Source organism: Anomaloglossus baeobatrachus, chromosome 4 (assembly GCF_048569485.1).
Source record: "Anomaloglossus baeobatrachus isolate aAnoBae1 chromosome 4, aAnoBae1.hap1, whole genome shotgun sequence".
Lineage (NCBI taxonomy): Eukaryota > Metazoa > Chordata > Amphibia > Anura > Aromobatidae > Anomaloglossus > Anomaloglossus baeobatrachus.
In genome coordinates this window covers 694,031,761-694,057,104 of record NC_134356.1, presented here as the reverse complement: position 1 = coordinate 694,057,104, position 25,344 = coordinate 694,031,761, and the positions used below count along the sequence as shown (strand labels likewise).

General features: G+C 41.9%; 2 protein-coding genes across 2 annotated transcripts in view; both read right to left on the bottom strand.

Moving 5' to 3' along the window:
* Positions 1 to 1,186: 1,186 nt before the first annotated feature.
* On the bottom strand, positions 1,187 to 4,651 carry LOC142302992 (olfactory receptor 1500-like). Its single transcript, XM_075344093.1, has 2 exons — positions 4,622 to 4,651; positions 1,187 to 2,113 (listed from the first exon to the last, which is right to left on the bottom strand). The coding sequence occupies exons 1-2, from the start codon at positions 4,649 to 4,651 to the stop codon at positions 1,187 to 1,189; spliced, it is 957 nt and encodes a 318-aa protein (XP_075200208.1).
* A 9,455-nt stretch (positions 4,652 to 14,106) lies between these two features.
* Positions 14,107 to 25,344, bottom strand: part of LOC142302170 (uncharacterized) — a 143,543-nt gene continuing 132,305 nt past the window's right edge. Inside the window, exons 15-16 of the mRNA XM_075343253.1 lie at positions 18,486 to 18,536; positions 14,107 to 15,892 (exon numbers count right to left, since the gene is read on the bottom strand). Of these exons, the coding sequence (XP_075199368.1) occupies positions 18,525 to 18,536 (12 nt within the window). The 3' untranslated portion in view covers positions 14,107 to 15,892; positions 18,486 to 18,524. The remainder of the gene's footprint in view (positions 15,893 to 18,485; positions 18,537 to 25,344) is intronic.

Sequence of the window (25,344 nt, the reverse complement as noted above, 5' to 3'; positions counted from 1 at the left end):
GGGCATAATGTATACAATGCAATGCAAAAACCACATTCCTTCATTCTCTGATGCTTCCGCTGTGTGGAAAATGGTGTTGTTTTTTTTACAAAGTAAATCTCAAAAGTATTTGAATTTGTGTGAAAACACAAATTTCCCCAAAAAAAGAATCGATTTCAATTCACTGGGGATCGATCTGCACATCTCCAATTATTATACTACAAAATATCCCCTTTGCTGATAACTGTTCTCTGAAACATTGGACATTTGGTATGGAATTCCACATAAGAGCACAAATTTGCCGTAAGCAAACGTAATAAAGATTTACTTAGTTACATTTTTGAGATTGACATCAAACATTAGCTAGGGTGTTGCTGACTGTGACATTTGATTTTCTGTAAGAAATATGTCTAATAGGGATGATCGAATACCTCAAATTTTCGGCGTCGCGAATATTTTCTGAATAGGTCGCCGCTATTTGAATATTCGCAAATATTCGATGCGCAATGTAAGTCTATTGGAAACCCGAATAACAACTATTCGGAACTATTCGGGCTTCCCATAGACTTATATTGCTCATCGAATATTCACATAACGGCAAGATATTCATTGAATATTCGCGAAGCTGAATATTTGAGGTATTCGATCATCCCTAATGTCTAAGCCAAAAGAACAGTCCAAGAAATGAGATGAGAACATTGCCTAACACAAACAAGGAAAAGGAGACATGAAGGTACAAAGGCATTGACTGTTCCATCAGATACAGGTGGAAACAGAAGTCACATAGGAACACGACACAAGAAAGCTGTTACCAGATTCCTGGGGAGGCAGGTGGCCAAAACCATTAAATGACAGCAAAATTGAAGACTTGGTGGCAGCAGGAACTAAAGTTCTAGTTTACACTGTAAATTGCATACTAAAGGCTGAAGGCTTCAATGACGTCCGAGTCTGAAGACTCCAATATGTCACACCTACTTACCCAAGAGCACAAGAAAAGTCACATAGATAAGCCACAGAAGTTTTGGGATCCTGTTGTGTGGACTGATGAAACAGAACTGACCTTTGCAGGAGGTTAGGACATCATGGTCTTGAAGGGATTGGTTGAACCTCACAATTTTTACCAAAATCAATTAAATAGATTCATATAGGCACTGTGCATTAATTACTCTAAAAGGAATTATCCGTATAGCAAATTGTGACTGATTTTTCAGATGACAAGCTTATGAACTATTTCTTCTACAGCTTTTTTAATGTCCTCATTTCTCAGACTGTATATAATGGGATTGATCAAAGGGGTAAACACAATATATAGCAGAGATAGGATTTTACCTATGGTGAGTGTGAGACCTTTTGTTGGGACAACATAAATGCTAAACAGAGTCCCATAGAATATGGAGACCACAGTGAGGTGGGAGCTGCAGGTGGAGAAGGCTTTCTGTCTACCAGTGCTGGATGAGAACCTTAGGACTTCTAACACTATATAGATATAAGAAGTTACAATGATTGTGGCTGGAATAAAGACAGCCGGAGTACCTAATAAATAAATCTCCAAGTGTATAATAAAGGTGTCAGAACAGGCAAGGTCAATCAATGGGACAAAATCGCAAAATAAATGGTCAATGATGGTTGGTCCACAGAAGTTTAGATTTGCTATTGTTACTGTGTAAATCAAAATAAGAGAAAATCCAAACAAAAAACAAAAGATGGTTAGTATCACACAATATCTACTGGTCATGATAGATGTGTAACGGAGGGGATTACAGATGGCCACATATCGGTCATACGACATCACCGCGAGAAGGAGGCATTCAAATGTTTCAAAGACACCAAAAAAATAACATTGAGTGATACAGTCAATAAAAGTAATGGAACCCCCATTATTCAGCAGAACGTGGAGCAGATTGGGGACAATATCTGTTGATAACAAAATGTCACTGATGGACAGTTGTGAGATGAAGAAGTACATCGGAGTGTGGAGGTTCTTACTGGTGGACACCAGGGAGAAGATCAGGAGGTTCCCACAGATTATCACACAATAAACCACCAGGAACAAACAGAAGAGGAAAAGCCTTTTACTATAACTGACTTGAAATCCTAAGAGTAAGAATTCTGCAGCCAACGTCTTGTTGTTCTCCTGTTTTTAGACCAAAGAAGGAATTATAGTAGGCAATAAAACCAAAAAGAAATGTCTTATAAGTGATACTAGGACTTGTCTCAATAATTGATCTATGGAAACATTAGTACAATATGAACAGTGTATTGTGTATTGGCAGCTAACATTGTTCCATTATCAAAAAGTAATACAAAAACTTAGTACTGATAAGTGAAACCTTAATTAAACTAAGTATAGCAAGGTTGTTCATGTGGAATAGATTTAATTCAGGAATTTCTATAAATTAAAATGATGCTAAGGGGTACTTTGCACACTGCGACATCGGTAGCCGATGCTAGTGATGCTGAGCGTGATAGTACCCACCCCCGTCGCACATGCGACATCTTGTGATAGCTGCCGTAGCAAACATTATCACTACGGCAGATTCACTTACCTGCCCTGCGACGTCGCTCTGGCCGGCAACCCGCCTCCTTCCTAAGGGGGCGGGTCGTGCGGCATCACAGCGATGTCACACGGCAGGCGGCCAATAGAAGTGCAGGGGCGGAGATGAGCGGGACGTAAACATCCCGCCCACCTCTTTCCTTCCGCATAGCCGGTGGAGGCCGGTAAGGAGATGTTCCTCACTTCTGCGGCTTCACACACAGCGATGTTTGCTGCCGCAGGAACGAGGAACAATAGCGTATCTCCTATCGGTCAGACATTATGAAAATGACCGATGCTACACAGATCACCGATTTACGACGCTTTTGCGATCGTTTATCGGTGCATCTAGGCTTTACACGCTGCAACATCGCTACGGGCGACGGATGTGCGTCACTTTCGATTTGACCCCGCCGATATCGCAGGTGCAATGTCGCAGCGTGCAAAGTACCCCTAATAATTGTGAATTAGGTTGTTTTTGCATTGTGTACAGGAAAATCATAGAACCTTCTACAACAAATCTGCATCCAAACAGACTCTATACTCATGTAATATGGTGACACTTAACATCACTATGTCCTGAGAAATTGTCTTTTGTATTAAAGACTTTTAGAATCTATATATGAAGGGGCGTTGTGTCTGATTCAAAGCTCCCTCGATTGTAGTCCTTCCTCAGATTTGCTGAATACATTTCTGTTCTTGGTTTGTTCATTGAATCATGTTTACAGAAATCACTATTCAGCCTCCTAGAGAACTTGTCATTAGGATTAGCACTATAAATACATGTTGATGCAGAATATAATGATACCTTTACTGAAGAAATACAATCTGTGGTTTCTGAATAAATCTTCCTCTAAAATTTTCATGATAATGTCATGTGTGTATAGGGCTTGGACTTGGGGGTAGGGTCTTCTTCTTCTTCTTCCCCCCATCCGCCTGCCTCCTCTGTTATTTCTACAGAATATTCAGTGACCATTATCCTTTTTAAAATTCCACACTGCCATCGTAGTAGAGGAGGGCAGCATGTCACAATGTGATTGCGATAGCGGTCTGTAGGTTTTCAAAAAAATCTTGCCAGATGCGGTGCATGCACAAACCAACGTTTCCGCTCAATAACCTCGTCATTATACTGAAGCGATCTGGAGATGCGATGTATTTGGTGCCATTTTATTGTAGAAAGTTTGTAGGATTATACTACGCATGGTCTTCAATAAAATAGCCTCTGTGTGCAGTGCATGCTCAGATTTAGATTTCACCTTACTGAAGTGGTCCTTGGGCTGAAATCTTTATCTCACGTGTGTTCTGCATCTGGCACCATTTTATTGAAGACACTCTGTAGTATCACAGAGTGCACAGACTTCAATAAAATAGCCTCTGTGTGCAGCGCATGCGCAGATTTTTAGATTTCTGGTTACTGAAGTGGTCATCGAGCTGAAATCTTTATCTCGTGTGTGCTGCATCTGGCGCCATTTTATTGATGACACTCTGTAGTATCAAAGATAGCAAAGCCTTTAATGAAATAGCACCTGTGGGCAGCGCATGCGCAGATTTAAATTTAAGCTTAATAAAGCAGTCATTAAGCTAATATCTCAGTGTGTGCATGCGCTGCATCTGATACCTTTTTATTGAAGACCTGCTGATGGCCTGCGGAAACTCACTGCTCATGCACTTCCCACCACAATTATGGTGGCAGCATAGAATTTAAAAAAGAAGGCAGATCACAGCAGACATAGTAGAAAGGTTCTTGAGTGACAATCCTTTTTTTAAGTATGGGGAATATTTTTAGTTAAAATATGTTTGCAACAAATCTGTGAATTGTGAAGTTCTCGTTATATCACAAGCCCTGGTACTACAAGATAAGGACATTATAAATATTATCTTCTTCAATCGAAAAGTGCTCCTCAGAAGTTATCATGTAAAGCAAATGGGATAATATAATTACACTGACAAGCTTTTGTTAAATAAATAAATTGTATATATAAATCTTTAAATGAACTAACACATCAGATATCATCATCACATATACCTTATTCTATACAGCTATGTATCCATTTCTTCATATAGAATCTTTAAGTCTTTCCTGGGTCTTGTTACACATTTGTTACTCACATTAGATATTTCTTTCTTCTTGACTTCCATTTTCACATTATTTGTAGTTGCTCTGTGATGATGGATGATAATGTCAGGTAGCAGGGTACTCAGCTTCCATGGGCACCAGACACAGAAACGTGAGGACTCGTCTGAGGATATTTATGTATAAAATCAAGACTTGGTGGCAGGTGACAGAACTCCCGGGAGCTTACTCTGCTTATATCTTACGAGTCTCTAGTGCCCTGCTTTGCGGGGAAATATATTAGAAATACAGTATATTAATACATCTTAAAGTCATCAGAGACTTCTTGGAACAACAGAATCTGTTTTTTTTTTTTTAGAAAATATAAATTATATTAATAGTATAAATTTTCAGTTTTTTTGACAAATATTTAAAGAAATTACACAATTTGTCTGCAGGATAGCAAGGGACAGAGGGCTTCTATGCTATCCCTCACACCAGGGCATCCTAGGCTATCCTTAACTTCACCTTCAGGATGCTTGAGTCCCATGCCTGTATATTCTCCTGATCAGTTCAAATCTGTTACCCATCCTGAGTGAAAGAAAGGACAGGAGTGTGATGGCAACACAGATTAAGACAGACAGGGGAAAACCAAAACACTGACACACTTCAAACTTATAGGAACAAACAGTAAGAGACTAAAGTGAAAAGGAAGAGCAGAAAGGCAGCAAAAAAAGACAACAAGGGTTAACTCCATAATTACTCACAGCAATAATACATAATAACCAGGTCACGGTTTGGATTTCATAAAACAGAGTGCAGGTATCAGCCTGATCACCTGACTGATCTTCATGAGGGTAGGAGAAATGGATTAGTAATAAAATGAAAAACAGAAATATAGAAAAATATACAAAAATATAATCTATAATTTCTATAATAAATTATTCTAGCACATCTTCAATATATTTTACTTGTATACAATTGTGAAAGGGAAAGAGACATTGCATATAACCGCACAACCCAATAATAATATAGAAAACCTTTATTCAATGCACTTATACATGTTAAAACCAATTAAAATATAAACTCCAACAACCTAGCACCCACAAAATTGCACTACAATCAATGCATATCCATACAATAGGATTATACATTACCCAATTATGGGAGGCATATGTCACCTAGCTGAACAATTCCAGCTACAATCCCCAGTAAGGCATGTCATGACCATAAATACATCCTAATGAGGGACAAATTGTGTCCAAAAATATCAATTGATCACAGAGGACCAAACATACATATACAGGGTACAATTGGATATAATAATCCCAAGATATCCAGAAGGGACATGTAACCAGGCAAGATTATTTAGATGGAAAATTGTATACCAAGAGGAATATTTATCCCAGAGCAGGGAGAGCGGCCAGTGCAGAATAAGCCACCCCTGCAAGGTTGCAGAGTATCCGCTCACCCCACCAGCATAAGTAGTGGTACTATCTCACCATGGGATAAGTAGGACACAAGTATGACTTACTTTTCCCTGACGAAGCCGCAGCGACGGCGATACGCGTGGGGTCCCTAAGCACCCACAACTGCGCTTATGGCTTGTGTCCTACTTATCCCATGACTTATGGTTCTTGATGCCCACTTGCTTGGAGCCATTGGTGAGATAGTACCACTACTTATGCTGGTGGGGTGAGCGGATACTCTGCAACCTTGCAGGGGTGGCTTATTCTGCACTGGCCGCTCTCCCTGCTCTGGGATAAATATTCCTCTTGGTATACGATTTTCCATCTAAATAATCTTGCCGGGTTACATGTCCCTTCTGGATATCTTGGGATTATTATATCCAATTGTACCCTGTATATGTATGTTTGGTCCTCTGTGATCAATTGATATTTTTGGACACAATTTGTCCCTCATTAGGATGTATTTATGGTCATGACATGCCTTACTGGGGATTGTAGCTGGAATTGTTCAGCTAGGTGACATATGCCTCCCATAATTGGGTAATGTATAATCCTATTGTATGGATATGCATTGATTGTAGTGCAATTTTGTGGGTGCTAGGTTGTTGGAGTTTATATTTTAATTGGTTTTAACATGTATAAGTGCATTGAATAAAGGTTTTCTATATTATTATTGGGTTGTGCGGTTATATGCAATGTCTCTTTCCCTTTCACAATTGTATTCAAGTTCCGTTGCATTTCCAGCACCCCTTGAAGACATTATATATATATATGTGTATGCCGTGGTGGTGCACTCCTTCCTTCCTCCCTTTTCATATATTTTACTTGTATGTCATATATTCACATCCAGATCTCCAACTTCTATCCCAAGTGAACTACAATACCAAAATATAAAATATATTGACGATGTGCTAGAATAATTTATTATAGAAATTATAGATGAATTGCTGTTATATGTTTGTATATTTCTGTTTTTAATTTTATTTCTATACCTATTCTCCTCCCCAACTTGTGAAGATCAGTCAGGTGACCAGGCTGATACCTGCTTGCCTTTTTTTGAATTCCAACCCAATTTGTTTCTCTACATATAGCTTATCATTACAGATGTTTGTTGTATATTTGTGATCTGTCCTGAGGAAGGCGGTATAGACTCTGAAATGTGTAGAATAAAATCTCCTTCGATAATTCTGCCTGATCTATGACCTCGACAGTTAAACCGTTCACTTCTCCAGCCATGCTATGTCCCATTTGATGAAAATATCAAGAAAGTCCATTTTACAGCAATCAAATTTGTATGACTATTGTATATTTAGATTGTGTTATTTTGTTGAGAAAAAGATGGAGATCATTGTTGGTACCTTGCCAGATGAAACACATCATCAATGTAATTGGTTCAAACAATGACTCAATCCGCAAAGGCTTCCAATTAGTGATGATGAGCACTAAAATGCACCAGTACTTGGTACTTAAATCAAGCAAATTGGACTGCTTGGAAGCTCATCACAAGTAACGAGTATAATGGAAGTCAATGGGAAACTTGAGCATTTTTCCGAAAAATCGTACCAGGACATCTGGGGGGCATGAAAATTGCTGAAAATGATGGAAACAGCACTAAAGTGAAATGAGAAGAAAATGGGGAAGACACTTGGATGCATCTCTCACTCTCGGGTTGCTGCTGGGAACAATGTTGTCAGAGTATTACACCATTATTACAGACTAACAAGTAAACATACAAAACTGAGGGAAAAATGAATTTAACACAAAAAAAGTTTGGAAACATTGTTTCCTGGATAATGACTCCTCTATAAGACAAATTGAAGAGACAGAGAAAAAGCTGCCTACTCCACTTCTTATCCTATGTTACAGAGAATGTGGGGCCAATAAGTGCAGTACTCTATTAGTCAACATTCACTGTCTGCTCTTTCTACACAGTGCGAGGGAAAGGTTATTCTTTGCCCGTTGTTGACTCATCTTGTGCGGATTAAGATGAAAGGTGTGTAAAGGCTTCTATTCATGGCACACAGATTATCTCCTCTCTTCTCCCTGCAGTCATGAAGAAGGAGCAGAGAAGTAATCATAGGATTGTTGGGTTCTGTGTGAGCGACTCCCACCCTGTTGTGTTGTTTGTTATCGGCATCACTAGAGGAGAGGACTGAAGCCCCTTCCAGCGTCTTTTGCAAAGCACAACAGAGTATCCACCTCTTCTGTCTGTTGTGACTGTCCCCTTCCTCTCCTCATAGGGGTACTTTGCACGCTGCGACTGCTGAGATGCCGCGCGCGATAGTCCCCACCCCTGTTGCAGCTGCGATATCAATGTGATAGCTGCCGTAGCGAATATTATCGCTACGGCTGGTTCACATGCACTCACCTGCCCTGCGACGTTGCTCTGGTCGGCGAACCGCCTCCTTATTAAGAGGGTGGGTCGTGCGGCGTCACTGCGATGTCACATGGCAGGCGGCCAATAGGAGCAGAGGGGCGGAGATAAGCGGGATATAAACATCCCGCCCACCTCCTTCCTTCCGCATAGCCGACGGGAGCCGCGGTGACGCAGGTAGGAGATGTTCCTCGCTCCTGCGACTTTACACACAGCGATGTGTACTGCCGCAGGAACGATGAACAACATCGTAACATCGGTCATTTCCAAATAATGGAAATGACCGACGCTACACCGATGATACGATTACGACGCTTTTGCGCTCATTAATTGTATCAAAAATGCTTTACACACTACGATATCGCCTGCGACGCCGGAAGTGTGTCACTTTCAATTTGACCCCACCGACATCGCACCTGCGATGTTGTAGTGTGCAAAGTGCCCCTTAGTGTTGCTGCTGCTAGTTCTAAGATAGAAAGCAAGTTTAACTAGTTACTCAGGCCCCCATCCCCTTCACCTAAGTGTTGTATCTCGGGTTTGTTGCTGTATCTTTGTAGTAATCTTGGTTCTGTTCTCTCTGTGCAGTAACCTTGTTACTGTTCCTCTATCTTGGCCACAAACTCAGTTCTGCTCCCTTATATTTGCTGCAAGCTCAGTTCTGTTCCTCTATTTTCAGTATTAAGCTTCTTTTTGTTTCTGTATCTATGTAGTTAGGTTGTTCAATTGCCATATCTATGTAGCAAGTCCAGGTCTTTTTTTGTACTGTATATACATGCTAAGCTTGGTTATTTTTACATATTTATGTGGTAAGCTCAGTTCTGTTCCAGTCTCTATGTAGTAAGATTGTTTTTCTTCTTAAATCTATGAAAGTTGAGTTCTTTACATATATCTATGCATTATGCTTGATTCTGTTCCTGTATCTATGTAGTAATCTTGGTATTGTCCCCGCACCTATATAGTAAGCTTGGTACTGTTTCTGTATCTATATATTAAATGCTGTACTGCTTCTATATTTTTACTGTGTGCAGAATTATTAGGCAAGTTGTATTTTAGAGGATTTTTTTATTATTGATCAACAACTATGTTCTCAATCACCCAAAAGACTCAAATATCAAAGCTTAATATTTTTGGCAGTTGGAGGGGTTTTAGATTTGGCTATCTTAGGAGGAGATCTGTTTGTGCAGGTAACTATTACTGTGCAGAATTATTAGGCAAGTTAATAAAAACCAAATATATTCTCATCTCACTTGTTTATCTTCACCAGGTAAACCATGTAACTGCACAAAATTTAGAAATAAACATTTCTGACATGCATAAACAAAACCCCCAAAAATTAGTGCCCAATATAGCCCCCTTTCTTTCTGATGACACTCAGCAGCCGACCATCCATAGATTCTGTCATTGCTTGATCTGCTTACTATCAACATTGCGTGCAGCAGCCACCACAGCCTCCAGACACCACAGCCTCCATACACTGCTCCCAGAGGTGCACTGTATACCCTCCCTGTAGATCTCACATTTTATGAGGGACCACAGGTTCTCTATGGGGTTCAGATAAGGTGAACAAGGGGGCCATGTCATTATTTTTTCATCTTTTAGACCTCTACTGGCCAGCCACGCTGTGGAGCAGTTGGATTCATGTGATGGAGCATTGTCCTGCATGAAAATCATGTTTTTCTTGAACGTTACCGACTTCTTCTTGTACCACTGCTTGAAGAAGTTGTCTTCCAGAAACTGGCAGTAGGTCTGGGTGTTGAGCTTCACTCCATTCTCAACCCGAAAAGGTCCCACAAGTTGATCTTTGATGATCCCAGCCCATACCAGTGCCCACCTGCACCTTGATGGCATCTGAGTCGAAGTGCAGCTCTCCGCCCTTTACTGATTCAGCCTCTGGCTCATCCATCTGCCCATCAAGAGTCACTCTCATTTCATCAGTCCATAAAACCTGTGAAAAATCAGTCTTAAGATATCACTTGGCCCAGTCTTGACGTTTTATCTTAGGTTTCTTGTTCAAAGGTGGTGGTTTTCAGCCTTCCTTACCTTGGCCATGTCCCGGAGTATGGCACACCTTGTGCTTTTTGATACTCCAGTAACGTTGCAGCTTTGAAATATGGCCAAACTGGTGGCAAATGGCATCTTGGCAGCTTAACGCTTGATTTTCCTCAATTCATGGGCAGTTATGTTGCGCCTTTTTTGCCCAACATACTTCTTGCGACCCTGTTCGCTATATGCCATGAAATGCCTGATTTTTCGGTGATCACGCTTCAAAAGTTTGGCAGTTTCAAGACTGCTGCATCCCTCTGCAAGACATCTCACAATTTTGGACTTTTCAGAGCCTGTCAAATCTCTCTTTTGATCTTCTGACCCATTTTGCCAAAGGAAAGGAAGTTGCATAATAATTAAGCACCCCTTATATAGGGTGTTGTGTCATTACACTGCACCCCTCCTCGTTACAGAGATGCACGTCACCTGATTTACTTCATTGGTAGTTGGCTCTCAGCCTATACAGCTTGGATTAGGACAACGTATAAAAAGTATCATGTGATCACAATACTTATGTGCCTAATAATTCTGCACACAGTGTATGTAAAAAGCTCATTTCTGTTTCTGAATCTATGTAGTGAGAGCTTTCTGTTACATGTCTATGTAGAATTCTTGGTTCTGTGCAGTAAGCTTATTTCTGTTCCTGTATCTATATAGTGAGATCCATTTTGTTCCCATATCTATGTATCAGCCACCATTATTTTTTATAACCTGTCACCTTTGTTGCTTTTATGCAGTGGCCAGAAATGAGCCGGCTAAAGATGGGGGTCATCGTCACTTTTGGGCCACAGCTTTGTCATTTCTCCTGAGCTAAAATTTGTAATCTGGCTCCTGTTTTAATACAAAAAAGTCAGTTTCAAATGGTTTTATTAGGTTTTCATATTATTAAAAAAACTAAAAAGAATAAATATCTAATTGCAAAGGACATATCTGAATTTTATTGCATATTTTTTAAAAATGAGTAATTAAAAAAAAAGTAAAAATGTGAAGAAGTAGAAAGTGGAGGTTTTTTTTATGTTTTTAATCCTGGTATTGGTATATGATTTTCCTAATCTGACAGCTTCTGTGTGAATGTGAGTAAATGTTTTGACTTTTTACTTTTCTTATTGGGCTGGCCGCCTGATGTACTTTTCTCTTCTTGCTGTGTGCTGCCAGCTAGGAATAGTGTCCAAATACCCAGGAAATTCTGCAGATCTCCTGTGTTTCCATGCTGCAGAGTAAAGGCTGCTTTACATGCTGCGACCACATCCTCCCTCGTCGTTTGTGCGTCACGGGCAAATTGCTGCCCGTGGCGAACAATATTGCTAGTACGCGTCAACGCACATACCTTCCTAACGACGTCGCTGTGGCCGGCGAACAAACTCTTTTCTAAGGAGGAGGTTCGTGCGGCGTCACAGCGACATCACACAGCGGGCTACCAATAGAAGCGGAGGGGCGGAGATGAGCCTCATTAACATCATTCCTACCTTGTTGCCGGAGGGCGCAGGAACGCTGTTGTTCGTCATTCCCGGGTTGTCACACGTAGCGATGTGTGCTGCCTCAGGAAAGATGAACATGCTGTGTCCCAAAAGAGCAACGATATTTGGGAAAGGAACAACGTGTCAACAATCAACGATTTGTGCCGCTTTTTGGATTGTTAGCGGTCACTCGTAGGTGTCACACGCAACAATGTTGCTAACAACGCCGGATGTGCGTCACAATTTCCGTGACCCCAGTGATATCTTGCTAGCGATGTAGTTGTGTGTAAAGGGGCCTTAACTTACCTGCATTTCCCAGTTGCAGCAAGGTGTCTGCTCTGACCTTATAAGAGGCAGGCCAGGAATTCTCTGGTGTTATATAGGGACTGCTGCAAAGGTTTATGGGAGTTTTCCCTGTGTATAAAAGGTTGCAATTAGCAGCAATCTGGGTAGATCATGTCTTCTGTTGTGTGGAGCTGCAGCAGCCGATGTACCAGACCAATGTGATACTGCATATGGGGTTTTTTTGCCTGATGCTATTTTTCTGTTGCTGGACCCCAGATTCTTCTTTTAAAATAAACTCCTTTGGAAAAAATATTTGCATCTAACGGACTCTTAACCCCTTCACGACCTTGGACGGATCTATCCGTCATAGATCGTGTCCCGTTAAGCCCCGCCCCCTGCCGCGGGCAGGCGGCGTGGATCGGCACACATATCAGCTGTTTTCAACAGCTGACATGTGTGCCTACATGTTCCGAGTGGAATCGCATTCCACCCGGAACATTAACCCCTTAGATCTCGCTGCCAAAGTCTGGCAGCGAGATCTACATGCGCGCGGCCATCTTTTTTACTTACCGCCGCCCCCTCCGGACGTCACGTGAGTGATCACGTGACGTTCGGTGGTTGCCATCGTAGCACAGGGTCATGTGATGACGCCTGGTGCTACGAAGTTTCACTTTCATTCTTCCTCGGCACGGAGCAGAGGAAGAAAGAAAGTGACTGAATCTGCTGATTACAGCGGTATAGCTGTAATCAGCAGATAGCGATCAGCAATCGGACTGCTGATCGCTATAGCCCCCTAGGGGGACTAGTAAAATAAAATAAAAAAAGTAAAAAAAAAGTTTTAAAAAATTAAAAAAAAAACAAAAAACCTAAAAGTTCAAATCACCCCCCTTTCCCCCCATTGAAAATTAAAGGGTTAAAAAATAAATAAATATACACATATTTGGTATCGCCGCGTTCAGAAATGCCCGGTCTATCAAAATATAAAATCAATTATTCTGATTGGTAAACGGCGTAGTAGCAAAAAAATTCCAAACGCCAAAATTACGTTTTTTGGTCGCCGCAAGTTTTGCGCAAAATGCAATAACAGGCGATCAAAACGTAGCATCTGCGCAAAAATGGTACCATTATAAACGTCAGCTCGAGACGCAAAAAATAAGCCATCACTGAGCCATAGATCCCAAAAAATAAGAACTCCACGTGTTTCGGAAAATGGCGCAAAACGTGCGCCACTTTTATTGGACAAACTTGTGAATTTTTTTTAACCCCTTAGATACAAGTAAGCCTATACATGTTTGGTGTCTACAAACTCGCACCGACCTGAGGCATCACACCCACACATCAGTTTTACCATATAGTGAACACCGTGAATAAAATATCCCAAAAACTATTGTACGATCCCACTTTTTTTGCAATTTTTCCGCACTTGGAATTTTTTTGCCGTTTTCCAGTACACTATATGGTAAAACTTATGATTTCATTTAAAAGTACAACTCGTCCCGCAAAAAACAAGCCCTCATATGGCAAGATTGACGGAATAATAAAAAAGTTACGGCTCTTGGAAGAAAAGGAGCAAAAAACAAAAACGCAAAAACGGAAAGTGCCCGGGGGCTGAAGGGGTTAAAATCCCATACTTCCCAAAATTGTAAACATAAGATACTAGACATTTCTTAAAATATATATATATAGAGTATATATATATATACACAGTCGGTGCTAAGTGAATCTCACTAACTACCTCCATAAGTGCAGAGTTTTTAGGCAATAATTTCCACAAGTAAAACATGTTCTCCATGTTTATTATAAATATATATATATATATATATATATATATATATATATATATATATATATATATATATATATTTATAATAAACATGGAGAACATGTTTTACTTGTGGAAATTATTGCCTAAAAACTCTGCACTTATGGAGGTAGTTAGTGAGATTCACTTAGCACCGACTGTGTGTTGGAGAAGGCAAATCTGATTATGTTCTTGACTTGCGGTAGGCATTTTGTGAACAAGAGAACTGTTGTCACTCTCCCGGTCCGACTGTGCCGCTCACCACCCGTCACTCCAACCCCTGGGGTCCCCGCTTCCCGCCGAGCCTGCTCTCCTGCTAACCCATCCAGACCTTTTCCCCCTTCGGCTCCGGCTCTGCGCCGCTCACTCACTGCAGCCACCTGCACTCCAGCTTTCTGCTTCTCCTCATGTGGTCTCGGCTCTAACTTCTGGGTTGCGGTCACATGCACACTAGGGGGCGCGCACGTGCACTCACCTAGACTTAAAGGGCCAGCACAGCTGTCCGGAATATCACTAATAAGTAACCTTGGGTATTTATTACTTGCTACTCCCCATGGCCAGTGCTTGTTCAACGTGTCCCTGTAGCTTGTCTCTTGTACTAGTTGTTCAGGTCCCTCTATGCCTGTTCTTGGTGTAACTCTGTCCCTGCTTGCAGATCCTGAGTATCATTCTGAGCACACACTCCAGCCTAATCCCAGTAACCTGCTCCACTCTCCGGTTCGGCACTTCAGCCTTATCCCGTTAACCTGTATCAGCCTCCGCCTCCAGACCTTAGCCTGATCCCACTAACCTGCACTATCTCTGTTCCTGGACTTCAGCCTAATCCCTGTGACCTGCACCAGTCTAGGTTCTGGACTTCTGCGTGATCCCGTTAACCTGCATCAGCCTCCGACTCCGGACCTCAGCCTGATCCCACTAACCTGCACTATCTCTGTTCCTGGACTTCAGCCTAATCCCTGTGATCTGCACCAGTCTAGGTTCTGGACTTCTGCGTGATCCCGTTAACCTGTATCCGCCTCCGCCTCCAGACCTCAGCCTGATCCCACTAACCTGCACTATCTCTGTTCCTGGACTTCAGCCTAATCCCTGTGATCTGCACCAGTCTAGGTTCTGGACTTCTGCGTGATCCCGTTAACCTGCACCTGGTCCAGATCGGATCCTGCATCTAGTGACTCTTGCTGATCCTGGCTTCCGTGCATCTAGGCCCTCTGTGGTTACACCCAACAGTCCCTGTATAGGGGTTCACTCGAGGCGGTGTCGCAGGGGAGTCCGGTGCATGGTCCAGTGGGTCCACTCCCAAGACTATCCTTACAACTGCGCAGTCTATGATGAAGAAGAACCTGGAATATTGGCAAGTTACAAAATCATGTCCCCAACACACTTATTAAACTATAAAGTGGACAACCTTTCATGAGAAATTGACCATTATAAAATTGTTTCACAGATCATGCGACATTCGATAGCTTGTCTAGGGGTGTACTTCTCTTCTGTACTCCTAGAATTGAGCTTGTGTGATTTGTGATTTTGTTCACATTAGTAATAAAATACTTGATATTATTATTTCAGATGAAATAACACTGCAGATCAGCCAGTTCTTCAATGGTCTGCAGAACGCCCTCTTTGTAGCCTGTTAATAATGCGGGGGTTATGTTTTTCCATAGCTCTGTAGACCTTATCTTTATCATCAACACTCCAATAAGTAATGTAGTCATAGAGCTGCCTCATCTGCTCCTCGGTGGTGGATTTGCTTCGCACAGTGTTATATTGTTCACGAATTAATAGTTTTTGAGAGCGAAGATCATCTAGAACAGGGTCCACCGTATTAATCATGATGATCAGATCTCTCTGATGATAGTCCAAAAAGTGATCGTTGGGATGACGGGAAGGTTCATAGTCTCCTGCAATGGAAAAATATGAAAACTCTCATATAATATATGTCTGCTTAATCAGATTTATTCTAGGATATATCCAAACTGTGAAAGTGAAGCAAAAACACAACTAGCACTAATCTCACCCTGTATAAGTCTATATATCTAAGGCTGGGGCCACACGAGCATATAGCATCTAATGTGAGAGCATCGGATGCAATTTTCTAATGACCCTCAGCTCCCGCTATGGTGAGAACGTGAGCCGAGTGTCATTATACTGTGATCTGATCTTGGGATTACAGCTGTGGAGAAGAAGAGGGATTAATCTCTCCATCTCCTCCATTGTCGGCCACTGCGTACATCACACTACACTCGGATGTCATCCGAGTGCAGTCTGATGTTTCACTCGCACCTATAGACTTGTATGGGTGCAATTGATAAGTCACTCACTTACACTTGCAGCATGCTGCCATTGTTTTTCCAGTCCAATTCATCCTGAGAAAAAAATTGCAGATCTTAGCTGCTCCATAGAGTAACATTGCAGAAACAAGAGCAGATCCAGCGCCTTAGCAGGGAGACTCAAGACGTAAAACTCCAAACTTTATTAAGTCCAATAAAAAAAATACAAAAAGGTACAGACCTCCTTTAGGGGGGGGGGGGGGGGCAGAAAAAAATGAATGATCCAGGGACAGAGGACATTTCCTACATGTTTCGACCAGTGAAGGTCTTACTCATGGAATGATAGAGTAACATTGGTCCGAGTAAAATGTGATTTTTCTTTTATCGCATTCCACCTGTCCAATTTCACTCGCCATGTATCCTTACCCTTAGGAACATTTATATCAGACTCCATTTTCTACTGTACATGGTATAATTCAAGCTTGCAACAAATAAATAGTGCCTTCCTTCATGGCCCCGGCGTGAGCATCAGTGTCTGATTTACGGACCTTTCTTCTGCCTCTTTGCATTTACCACCCTCTTGTTGTCTCTCCTGCTTGACATGTGACTTGGGCCACAAAATGTTTCACTTATTAACTCTCCAATTTTGACTATTGACTGCTGATTACCCTTCTGTGGCTCCGTGCTGATAAATTACACTGCCAACCAGGAACTATTCATAAACTAGAGATTGGATGAAACCTCCCAGTGTTTATTCATGATAAACAAGAGCCTTCCTGCATCTCCCTTAAAGGCCACGTCTCATTAAGCAACATCGCTAGCAACATCGCTGCTGAGGCACGACTTTTGTAACGTAGCAGTGATATTTCTAGCGATGTTGCTGTGTGTGACATCCAGCAACAAACTGGCCCCTGCTGTGAGGTCGTTGGTTGTTGCTGAATGTCCTGGACCATTTTTTAGTTTTTGCTCTCCCGCTGTGAAGCACACATCGCTGTGTGTGACAGCGACAGAGCAACAACTGAATGTGCAGGGAGCAGAGAGCTGGCTTCTGCAGACGCTGGTAACCACGGTAAATATCGGGTAACCAAGAAGCCCTTTGCTTGGTTACCCGATATTTACCTTGGTTATTAGCGTCCACCGCTCTCAGGCTGCCAGTGCCGGCTCCCTGCTCCCTGCACACATAGCCAGACTACACATCGGGTAATTAACCCGATGTGTACTCTGGCTAGGAGTGCAGGGAGCCAGCATTAAGCAGTGTGTGCTTGTAACCAAGGTAAATATCGGGTAACCAAGTGCTTGGTTACCCGATATTAACCTTAGTTACCAAGCGCAGCATCGCTTCCACGCGTCGCTGCTGGCTGGGGGCTGGTCACTGGTTCCTGGTGAGATCTGCCTGTTTGACAGCTCACCAGCAACCCGTGTAGCAACGCTCCAGCGATCCCTGCCAGGTCAGGTCGCTGGTAGGATTGCTGGAGCGTCTCTTAGTGTGACGGTACCTTTAGTCAACACTCAACTCATTGTGGCACAAGGTTTCAATCCTTTGAAGAAAGCCATTGACCAATTTACTTGGTTTACGTTTTTCCACATCGCATTTATCACTGGATTTCATTGGCTACCTTTAATTTGGTTTTAGTCAATTTTACAGGCAGGACTAGAAACTTAGTTTCACATCAATACAAAAGAATAATTTATGATTCAATATCTTATAGCAATTCAAAACGCTAAAGAAATTCTAGTCCACTGTGAGCTCCATATGGTCTTGATCGTCATCGATGTTTTGGGGCCTCTTTATTATGTCAGGATAGAGCTATACAAGCAAGAAAGACACTATTTTGCCTGATTCTTTTTAAGGTCTGGAACGGCTTAATAAAAAAGAAGAACCTGTTACTCCTCCTGCTTTATCTGTTTTGATGCCCCAGCTCCCTGCTTAGTCCTTTATTTGCTTCTTTCCTTCCTCTTACTCTAGGTCTCGCTTCTGTCTTTTCTCATAGGGGCCTCCAAAACTGACTAGATCTGGAGCAACGTCATTACATCACAAGAGATCTAGTGAGCGCTGGGAGCACTTAAGACTAAAGAAGGCTGAAGAAAGAAGATAAGACTGTAGTAACAGGGGAGATCTGAGTCAGCAGAGGACCAAGATGACAGCTGCAGCACCAGGTGAGGGATGAGGCGGGTTTACGTTATGTCTATACTTCTAGCTCCATGATAAATAGTCAATACACACCTGACCGAATTGTAAGCCTTGATATTGCAGATGTCAAGATCAGCATTTCCTCTGAGAAAAAAAAACAAACAAAAAATATATATTTAAATTCATATAGGAAGGTAAAAAAATAAAAAATGGAATTTAAAATTATGAACATAAATGTAGAACATTAACCCCTTCAGCCCCAGAGCATTTTCCGTTTTTCCTTTTTGCTTTCCTTCTTCCGAGAGCCATAACTTATTTATTTTTTCGTCAATCTTGCCATATGAGGGCTTGTTTGTTGAGGGGCAAGTTGTACTTTCAAATGAATCCATAAGTTATACCATATGGTGTACTGGAAAACAGCAACAAAATTCCAAGTGTGGAAAAACTGCACAATAGTTTTTGGGATATTTTATTTACCATGTTCACTATATGGTAAAACTGATGTGTTGATGTGATGCCTGAGGTCAGTGCGAGTTTGTAGACATCAAACATGTATAGGTTTACTTGTATTTAACGGGTTAAAAAAATTTCACAAGCTTGTCCAATAAAAGTGGCATACATTTATCGCCAATTCCGAAACCCGTAGCATTCCCATTTTTCGGGATCTATGGCTCAGTGATGGCTTATTTTTTGCGGCTCAAGCTGACATTTTTAACGGTACCATTTTTGCGCAGCTGATACGTTTTGATCGTCTGTTATTGCATTTTGCGTAAAACTTGCGGCGACCAAAAAATTTAATTTTGGCGTTTGGAATTTTTTAGCCGCTACGCCATTTACCAATGAGATTAATTGATTTTACATTTTGATAGATCGGGCATTTTTGAACGCGGTAATACCAAATATGGGTATATTTTTTTAATTTTTTAACCCTTTAATTTTCAATGGGGTGAGAGGGGGGTGATTTGAGCTTTTAGGGTTTTTTTTATTTTTTTAAAAATTTTACTAGTCCCCCTAGGGGGCTATAGCGATCAGCAATCCGATCGCTCTCATCTATCTGCTGATCACAGCAACACAGCAGTAAACAGCAGATACACTCACTTTCTGCTTCACTCGGCTCCGGGCCAAGTGAAACTGAAAGTGACTCATGATAGCTACAGGCATCATCACATGACCCTGTGCTATCATGGCAACCATCGAAAGTCACGTGATCATGCACGTGACTTCCGGTGGGGGCGGCGGTAAGTGAAAATAATGGACGCGCGCATATACATCTCGCTGCCAGACTTTGGCAGCGAGATGTAAGGGGTTAAATGTTGTGGGTGGAATGAGATTCCACTCGTAACATGTAGGCTATTGAAGACAGCCGATATGTGAGCGGATTGCCGCGACCTGCCCACGGCAGGGGGTGGGGATTAACCTCACACAATCCATGATGGATAGATCCGTCATTGGTCGTGAAGGGGTTAATAAGATGTGATGTACATGATAGCCGCAAAAGTTAATAGACTACAGTTTTGTATGATTACAAAAAACCTTTAGCAAAAATAGGCTTAATTTTGATTTCTTCTTTTTTGGCAAGTCCAGACTTACTGAAAATAGCTTGTGCATATAGATTGAAGTGAAATGGTGACAGGGTGCAGCCTTGCCTGACGCTTCGCTCTACTTTGAAGCGTGCCGTGTCACCGTGTTCTGTTTAGACTGTTGCTTCTTGGTTGGTACAATGGTTACTTAATAGACAGATGAGATGGTTCGGCACACCCATATCCTTCATAGTATTACAAAGTTTCTGGTGATCAACACAGTCAAAGGCTTTGCTGTAGTCGATTAAGCACAGTTATAGTTCCTGGCTATATTCTTTGGCCTTTTCCATTACCCATCTAATGTTAGAAATGACAGCTCTTGTTCCTTTGCATAATCTGAATCCTGCTTATTCCTTTGTCACAGTAAGGCTGTAGCCGTCTTTTTAGGATATTAAGTAGTATTTTGCATGCATGAGGTGTGAGCTTAATAGTCCTATAGCTTCCACAGGCGATAGCATCGCCAACCTTCGGAATAGGAATGAAAAATGATCTTGTCCAATCCTTGGGACATTTACCAGTTGTCCATATCTGGACAATTAAAAAAGGTGACAGATGGAAGTTCAGTAACATGTAAAAGGCCACTCAATATAGCAATACAAAAATAGAAGAGACTGAGTTTCTTATGGCCATACATAATAAAGAATGAATGTAATAAATAGTGCAACCAATGATGTATATAAATATTTATTATGAATAATGGTCATACAAATAGGAGCACTGTCATAAAGGCAAGTTATAAAAGTATAACAGTGGTTGGAATACAGAAAAAACAGAGATATCCCATCCAAGGACCTCAACAGCACATATATCATAAATTATTTAAGCAAGATCAGTACACAGTATAAAGGATTAGTTCCAAAGTAAAATCCTACAAGGTATATCAAGGACAGAGTCCATTTCCTGTGTATGGATTAGAATAATCACTTACCCATATTAGATGCCAGTGCAGTCGCCATATCAAGGGCCAAGTGAGAAAGAACGGGGAAGCTGGATTTACAGAAATTGCATGCTAACAAGGATCAACAGAGGGCCAGTGTCGGTACTTCTGAGAGTGAGGCATTGGCCATCTTGGAGGAATTGGAGGATCCCTCCCCCTCTGCTATTGGAGACGATTTCCCTAAATCCATCTACCCGAGGTCGACCACCTTCCCCCCTTTCTCCTTATGTCCAGCCGTCGAGATTTTCCACAAAATGGTAGCCAACGATTTAAAAACACTGGATGGCAGTAGTAGGAGGAAGGATAATCTGACGGCTGAGCAGAGGAAAGCTCTACATGAACTAAGGAATCTGTCTGAGGTCGTTATCAAGCCAGCAGATAAAGGGGGGAACGTGGTGATTTGGCCCGTTAAGATGTACGAACAGGAAGCCTTCAAGCAGTTGAGGGACAGATCATCATATTCCTACCTTGCCTCTAACCCAATGAACAACTATATGGTGGATCTCTTTGCAATTTTTGACCTGGCTTTCCAAAAAGGGATTATCCCCAAAAAAATTATGGATGGACTATTAGTAAGGGACCCCAAAATTCGTACTTTCTATTTACTTCCTAAAGTCCACAAAGATCCCCTAGTCCCCCCGGGCCGTCCCATTGTCTCTGGCATTGGGGGGCTGTCTGAGCTGGTGTGCAGGTTTATTGAATATTACTTACATCCCCTGGTTCAGACTTTGCCCTCCTATGTCAGGGACACCATGGACGTCCTGCGGCAGATCGATGGGATCTTTGTGGACCCTGACATCATTTTGGCCACAGTGGACGTTGAGTCACTATACTCCTTGATAAAACACGAACATGGACTATGAACGGTGAGATTTTTTGGAATGGTCGAATTAATTTTGGAGTTGCTTTCTTTTATTTTAACTCACAATTATTTTTTATTTAAAGATCGATTTTTTTTACAGGAGCGTGGCACTGCGATGGGCGCGGCGTGAGCACCCTCGTACGCAAACCTCTTTCTGGGATATTGGGAGAAGGAGGTTTTCGGCGAGGGTGTGCCCGCCGTGTCCCAGGTGCAGTGCTGGCTCCGGTATATTGATGATATTTTGATTTTTTGGAAGGGCACCTTTTCTGATTTTTCTTTATTCATACATGATTTAAATTTGAATGATTTCAATATTAAACTTACTTTTAATTGTGATAAAAGGTCAATTGATTTTCTGGATATTCGTATCATGGTGCATCCCGACTGCTTGATTCAAACGACTATATGCCGTAAAGAAACATCAATAAACAGTCTGTTGCATGCTTCTTCGGCGCACACTCCCTCTATGGTCTCTGCGATCTCGGTAGGACAATATTTGAGGGCAAGGAGGGTTTTTTTCCACCGAAACCCTATTTAAAGAACAAGCCCAGGACCTCTGGGAAAGATTTATGTCAAGGGGCTAAAGTTTGAGGAGTGTGCGCCGTGGTTTCGGACGGGCTTAGAATACGGTGCGAACTGATCTTTTAGTTCCTAAATCTAAACAGAGGGAAGAATCTTTTCCGCCTGTGCATTTCATCTCTACTTTTAATGATCACTGGCAGGAGATGTACACAATATTAAGACGTCATTGGGGTGTCCTGAAAATGGATCCATCCATTGGGGCCCTGTTACCTTCTAGTCCCTTGATGACATCTCGACGTGCACCCAACTTGCGTGATAAATTGGTTCAGAGACATTATGTGGCCAAGGTGCCCCGCATCTTTGTTGGGGGGAACCCCTAAAAGGGTTCTTCCCATGTGGTTCCTGTATTGCATGTCGCAATATGGTGAGGGCAACTTCTTTTTTGTAGGCAGACGGTAATACAGGATTTTTGATTCAACATCACATCACCTGCCGTACAAATAACGTTATATATTATGCCACATGTGGTTGTGGCAAAATATATATAGGTCTCACCACTCGCGAATTAAGGCTCCGCACACGAGAACATGTGAGGGGCATCTTGGCTGCGGTGGACATTGACCTCGATGATCCCCAGATGATTCTGCCCCGACATCATAAACTAGAACATGGATGTGATCCAAAAAAATTCAGAGTAAGGGGTATTGATGTTGTTCATCTGGGGGCAAGAGGTGGTGACTACACCAAGATTCTCTCTCAACGTGAATGCAGTTGGATTGTACGCCTGGGCACCTTGACACCAACTGGTCTAAATGAAAAAATGAGTTTTTCCTCATTTCTATAAATTAGCATCTGTCTCTCTGGTGGCGGCTCACTCTCTTTGTGTCCCGCTGTTTTAATATAAAAAAGAGGATAACCCCGGCACACTAAATCTCCCAATAAGAGTAAAAAGTCACACTGGATAGTAATGCAAAATGATCATTTTGCATTACTATCCAGTGTGACTTTTTACTCTTATTGGGAGATTTAGTGTGCCGGGGTTATCCTCTTTTTTGCATTATTTTTTACCTCTGAGCACCTATATACCAGTGCAGCAGAGCTTCCTCTTCTGCTGTTTTAATATAAGCCTGTGATTTTAATCCCTTTTCCTTTTCTCTTTTTTCTGAGATGTGACCCGCATTTTTTAACTCCTACTGACTGAACATGTTGGATGCCTTTGCTATATCTGACAAGCCCGATATGGATACACCAATACACTCGTCAGCGTCATCTGCGATCAAGTTCTTGGATGTACTTTCCTAACTGTGTCATTTATTATTGTTATGTCCTTTATCTTTTGTTTAGATAAATTAAATGTTTGGCTTACATTGTGGTGGGGAGGTACTCTGGACCCTGCATCTAATTATTATGTAAACAGTGCGGCTTTTTACCACACCCTCCCCTTTCTTCTCTCCCTTTCCCCTTTTTTTGTATGGGTGATTATGGATTATCCTTGTTCTATATGTGGGGATCGTGTGTGTTCTTTGGTGGTCTGCCTTCATCCTGGTCCAAACACGGGATTGTGGGCATTTGACTCATAGCTATGGACTATTTACTGTTCTATGTAATCCATATGGGCGTCTCTAGGTCCAATTTTCCTTATGGTATTTAGTCCATATTGATTGCCCGTCTCTCTGAAATTGGTGTTTGTGACCATGATGAATACACACCGCCCATTTGGTGATCCTTTTGATCTTTATTATTCCAGGTTTGGCGATATACCTTGGGGACTTTCCCTTTCATTTTTAGATACTGGATTCTCTATTATGGGCAGTTCTATATCCATTGATTGGATTTGCCAGTATTTAACATGGCCGCGCTGTTTTTCACTGGTCCTGAGGCGTCGGTTTTTGTACTATGGGCAACTTAATACTTACCTATGGGGTTTTACCAGCATCGAAGATGGCCGCGCGTGTTTTGCATGCCCTGTGCTGCTTGTAGGTCTTGCGCGCACTGAGGAGCTCCGATCAACGGGAGATGACGTTCCCTTTGTGAGCGTCACTTCCGCTGGGAGACCCGGAAGTGACACGCGGGACGCAGGTATTGTCACAGCGCATGCGGCGCTTAAACGGCGGCAAATATGAATAATTACTGTGGGTATATATATATATGGGCCTCTCTATGCTGGGTCACACTGCCCCCCGAGGAAGCACTTTTAGCGAAGGGGCTTCCCCGTTCTTTCTCACCGGACCCTTGATACGGCGACTGCACTGGCATCTAATATGGGTAAGCGATTATTCTAATCCATACACTGGAAATGGACTCTGTCCTTGATATACCTTGTAGGATTTTAGTTTGGAACTAATCCTTTATACTGTGTACTGATCTTGCTAAATAATTTATGATATATGTGCTGTTGAGGTCCTTGGATGGGATATCTCTGTTTTTTCTGTATTCCAACCACTGTTATACTTTTATAACTTGCCTTTATGACAGTGCCCCTATTTGTATGACTATTATTCATAATAAATATTTATATACATCATTGGGTGCACTATTTATTACATTCATTCTTTATTATGTGTGGCCATAAGAAACTCAGTCTCTTCTATTTTTGCAGTTGTCCATATCTGTTGACACAGGTATGTGATAGCATCATCTCCTGCTTCTGAAGACTTTATTAGTCTATTGGAATGTGGTTACATAAAGGTGCTTTTTTGTTTTATTGCAGCAACAACTTAAGGCCATGTCTCACTAAGCAACATCGCTAGCAACATCGCTGCTGAGTCATGGATTTTGTGACGCAACAGCAATCTTGCTAGCAATGTCGCTGTGTGTGACATCCAGCAACGACCTGGCCCCTGCTGTGAGGTCGTTGGTTGTTGCTGAATGTCCTGGACCATTTTTTGCTCGTTTCTCTCCCACTGTGAAGCGCACATCACTGTGTGTGACAGCGAGAGAGCAACAAACTGAATGTGTAGGGAGCAGGGAGCCGGCTTCTGTGGATGCTGGTAACCATGGTAAACATCAGGTAACCAAGGGAAGGGCTTTGCTTTGTTACCCAATATTTAC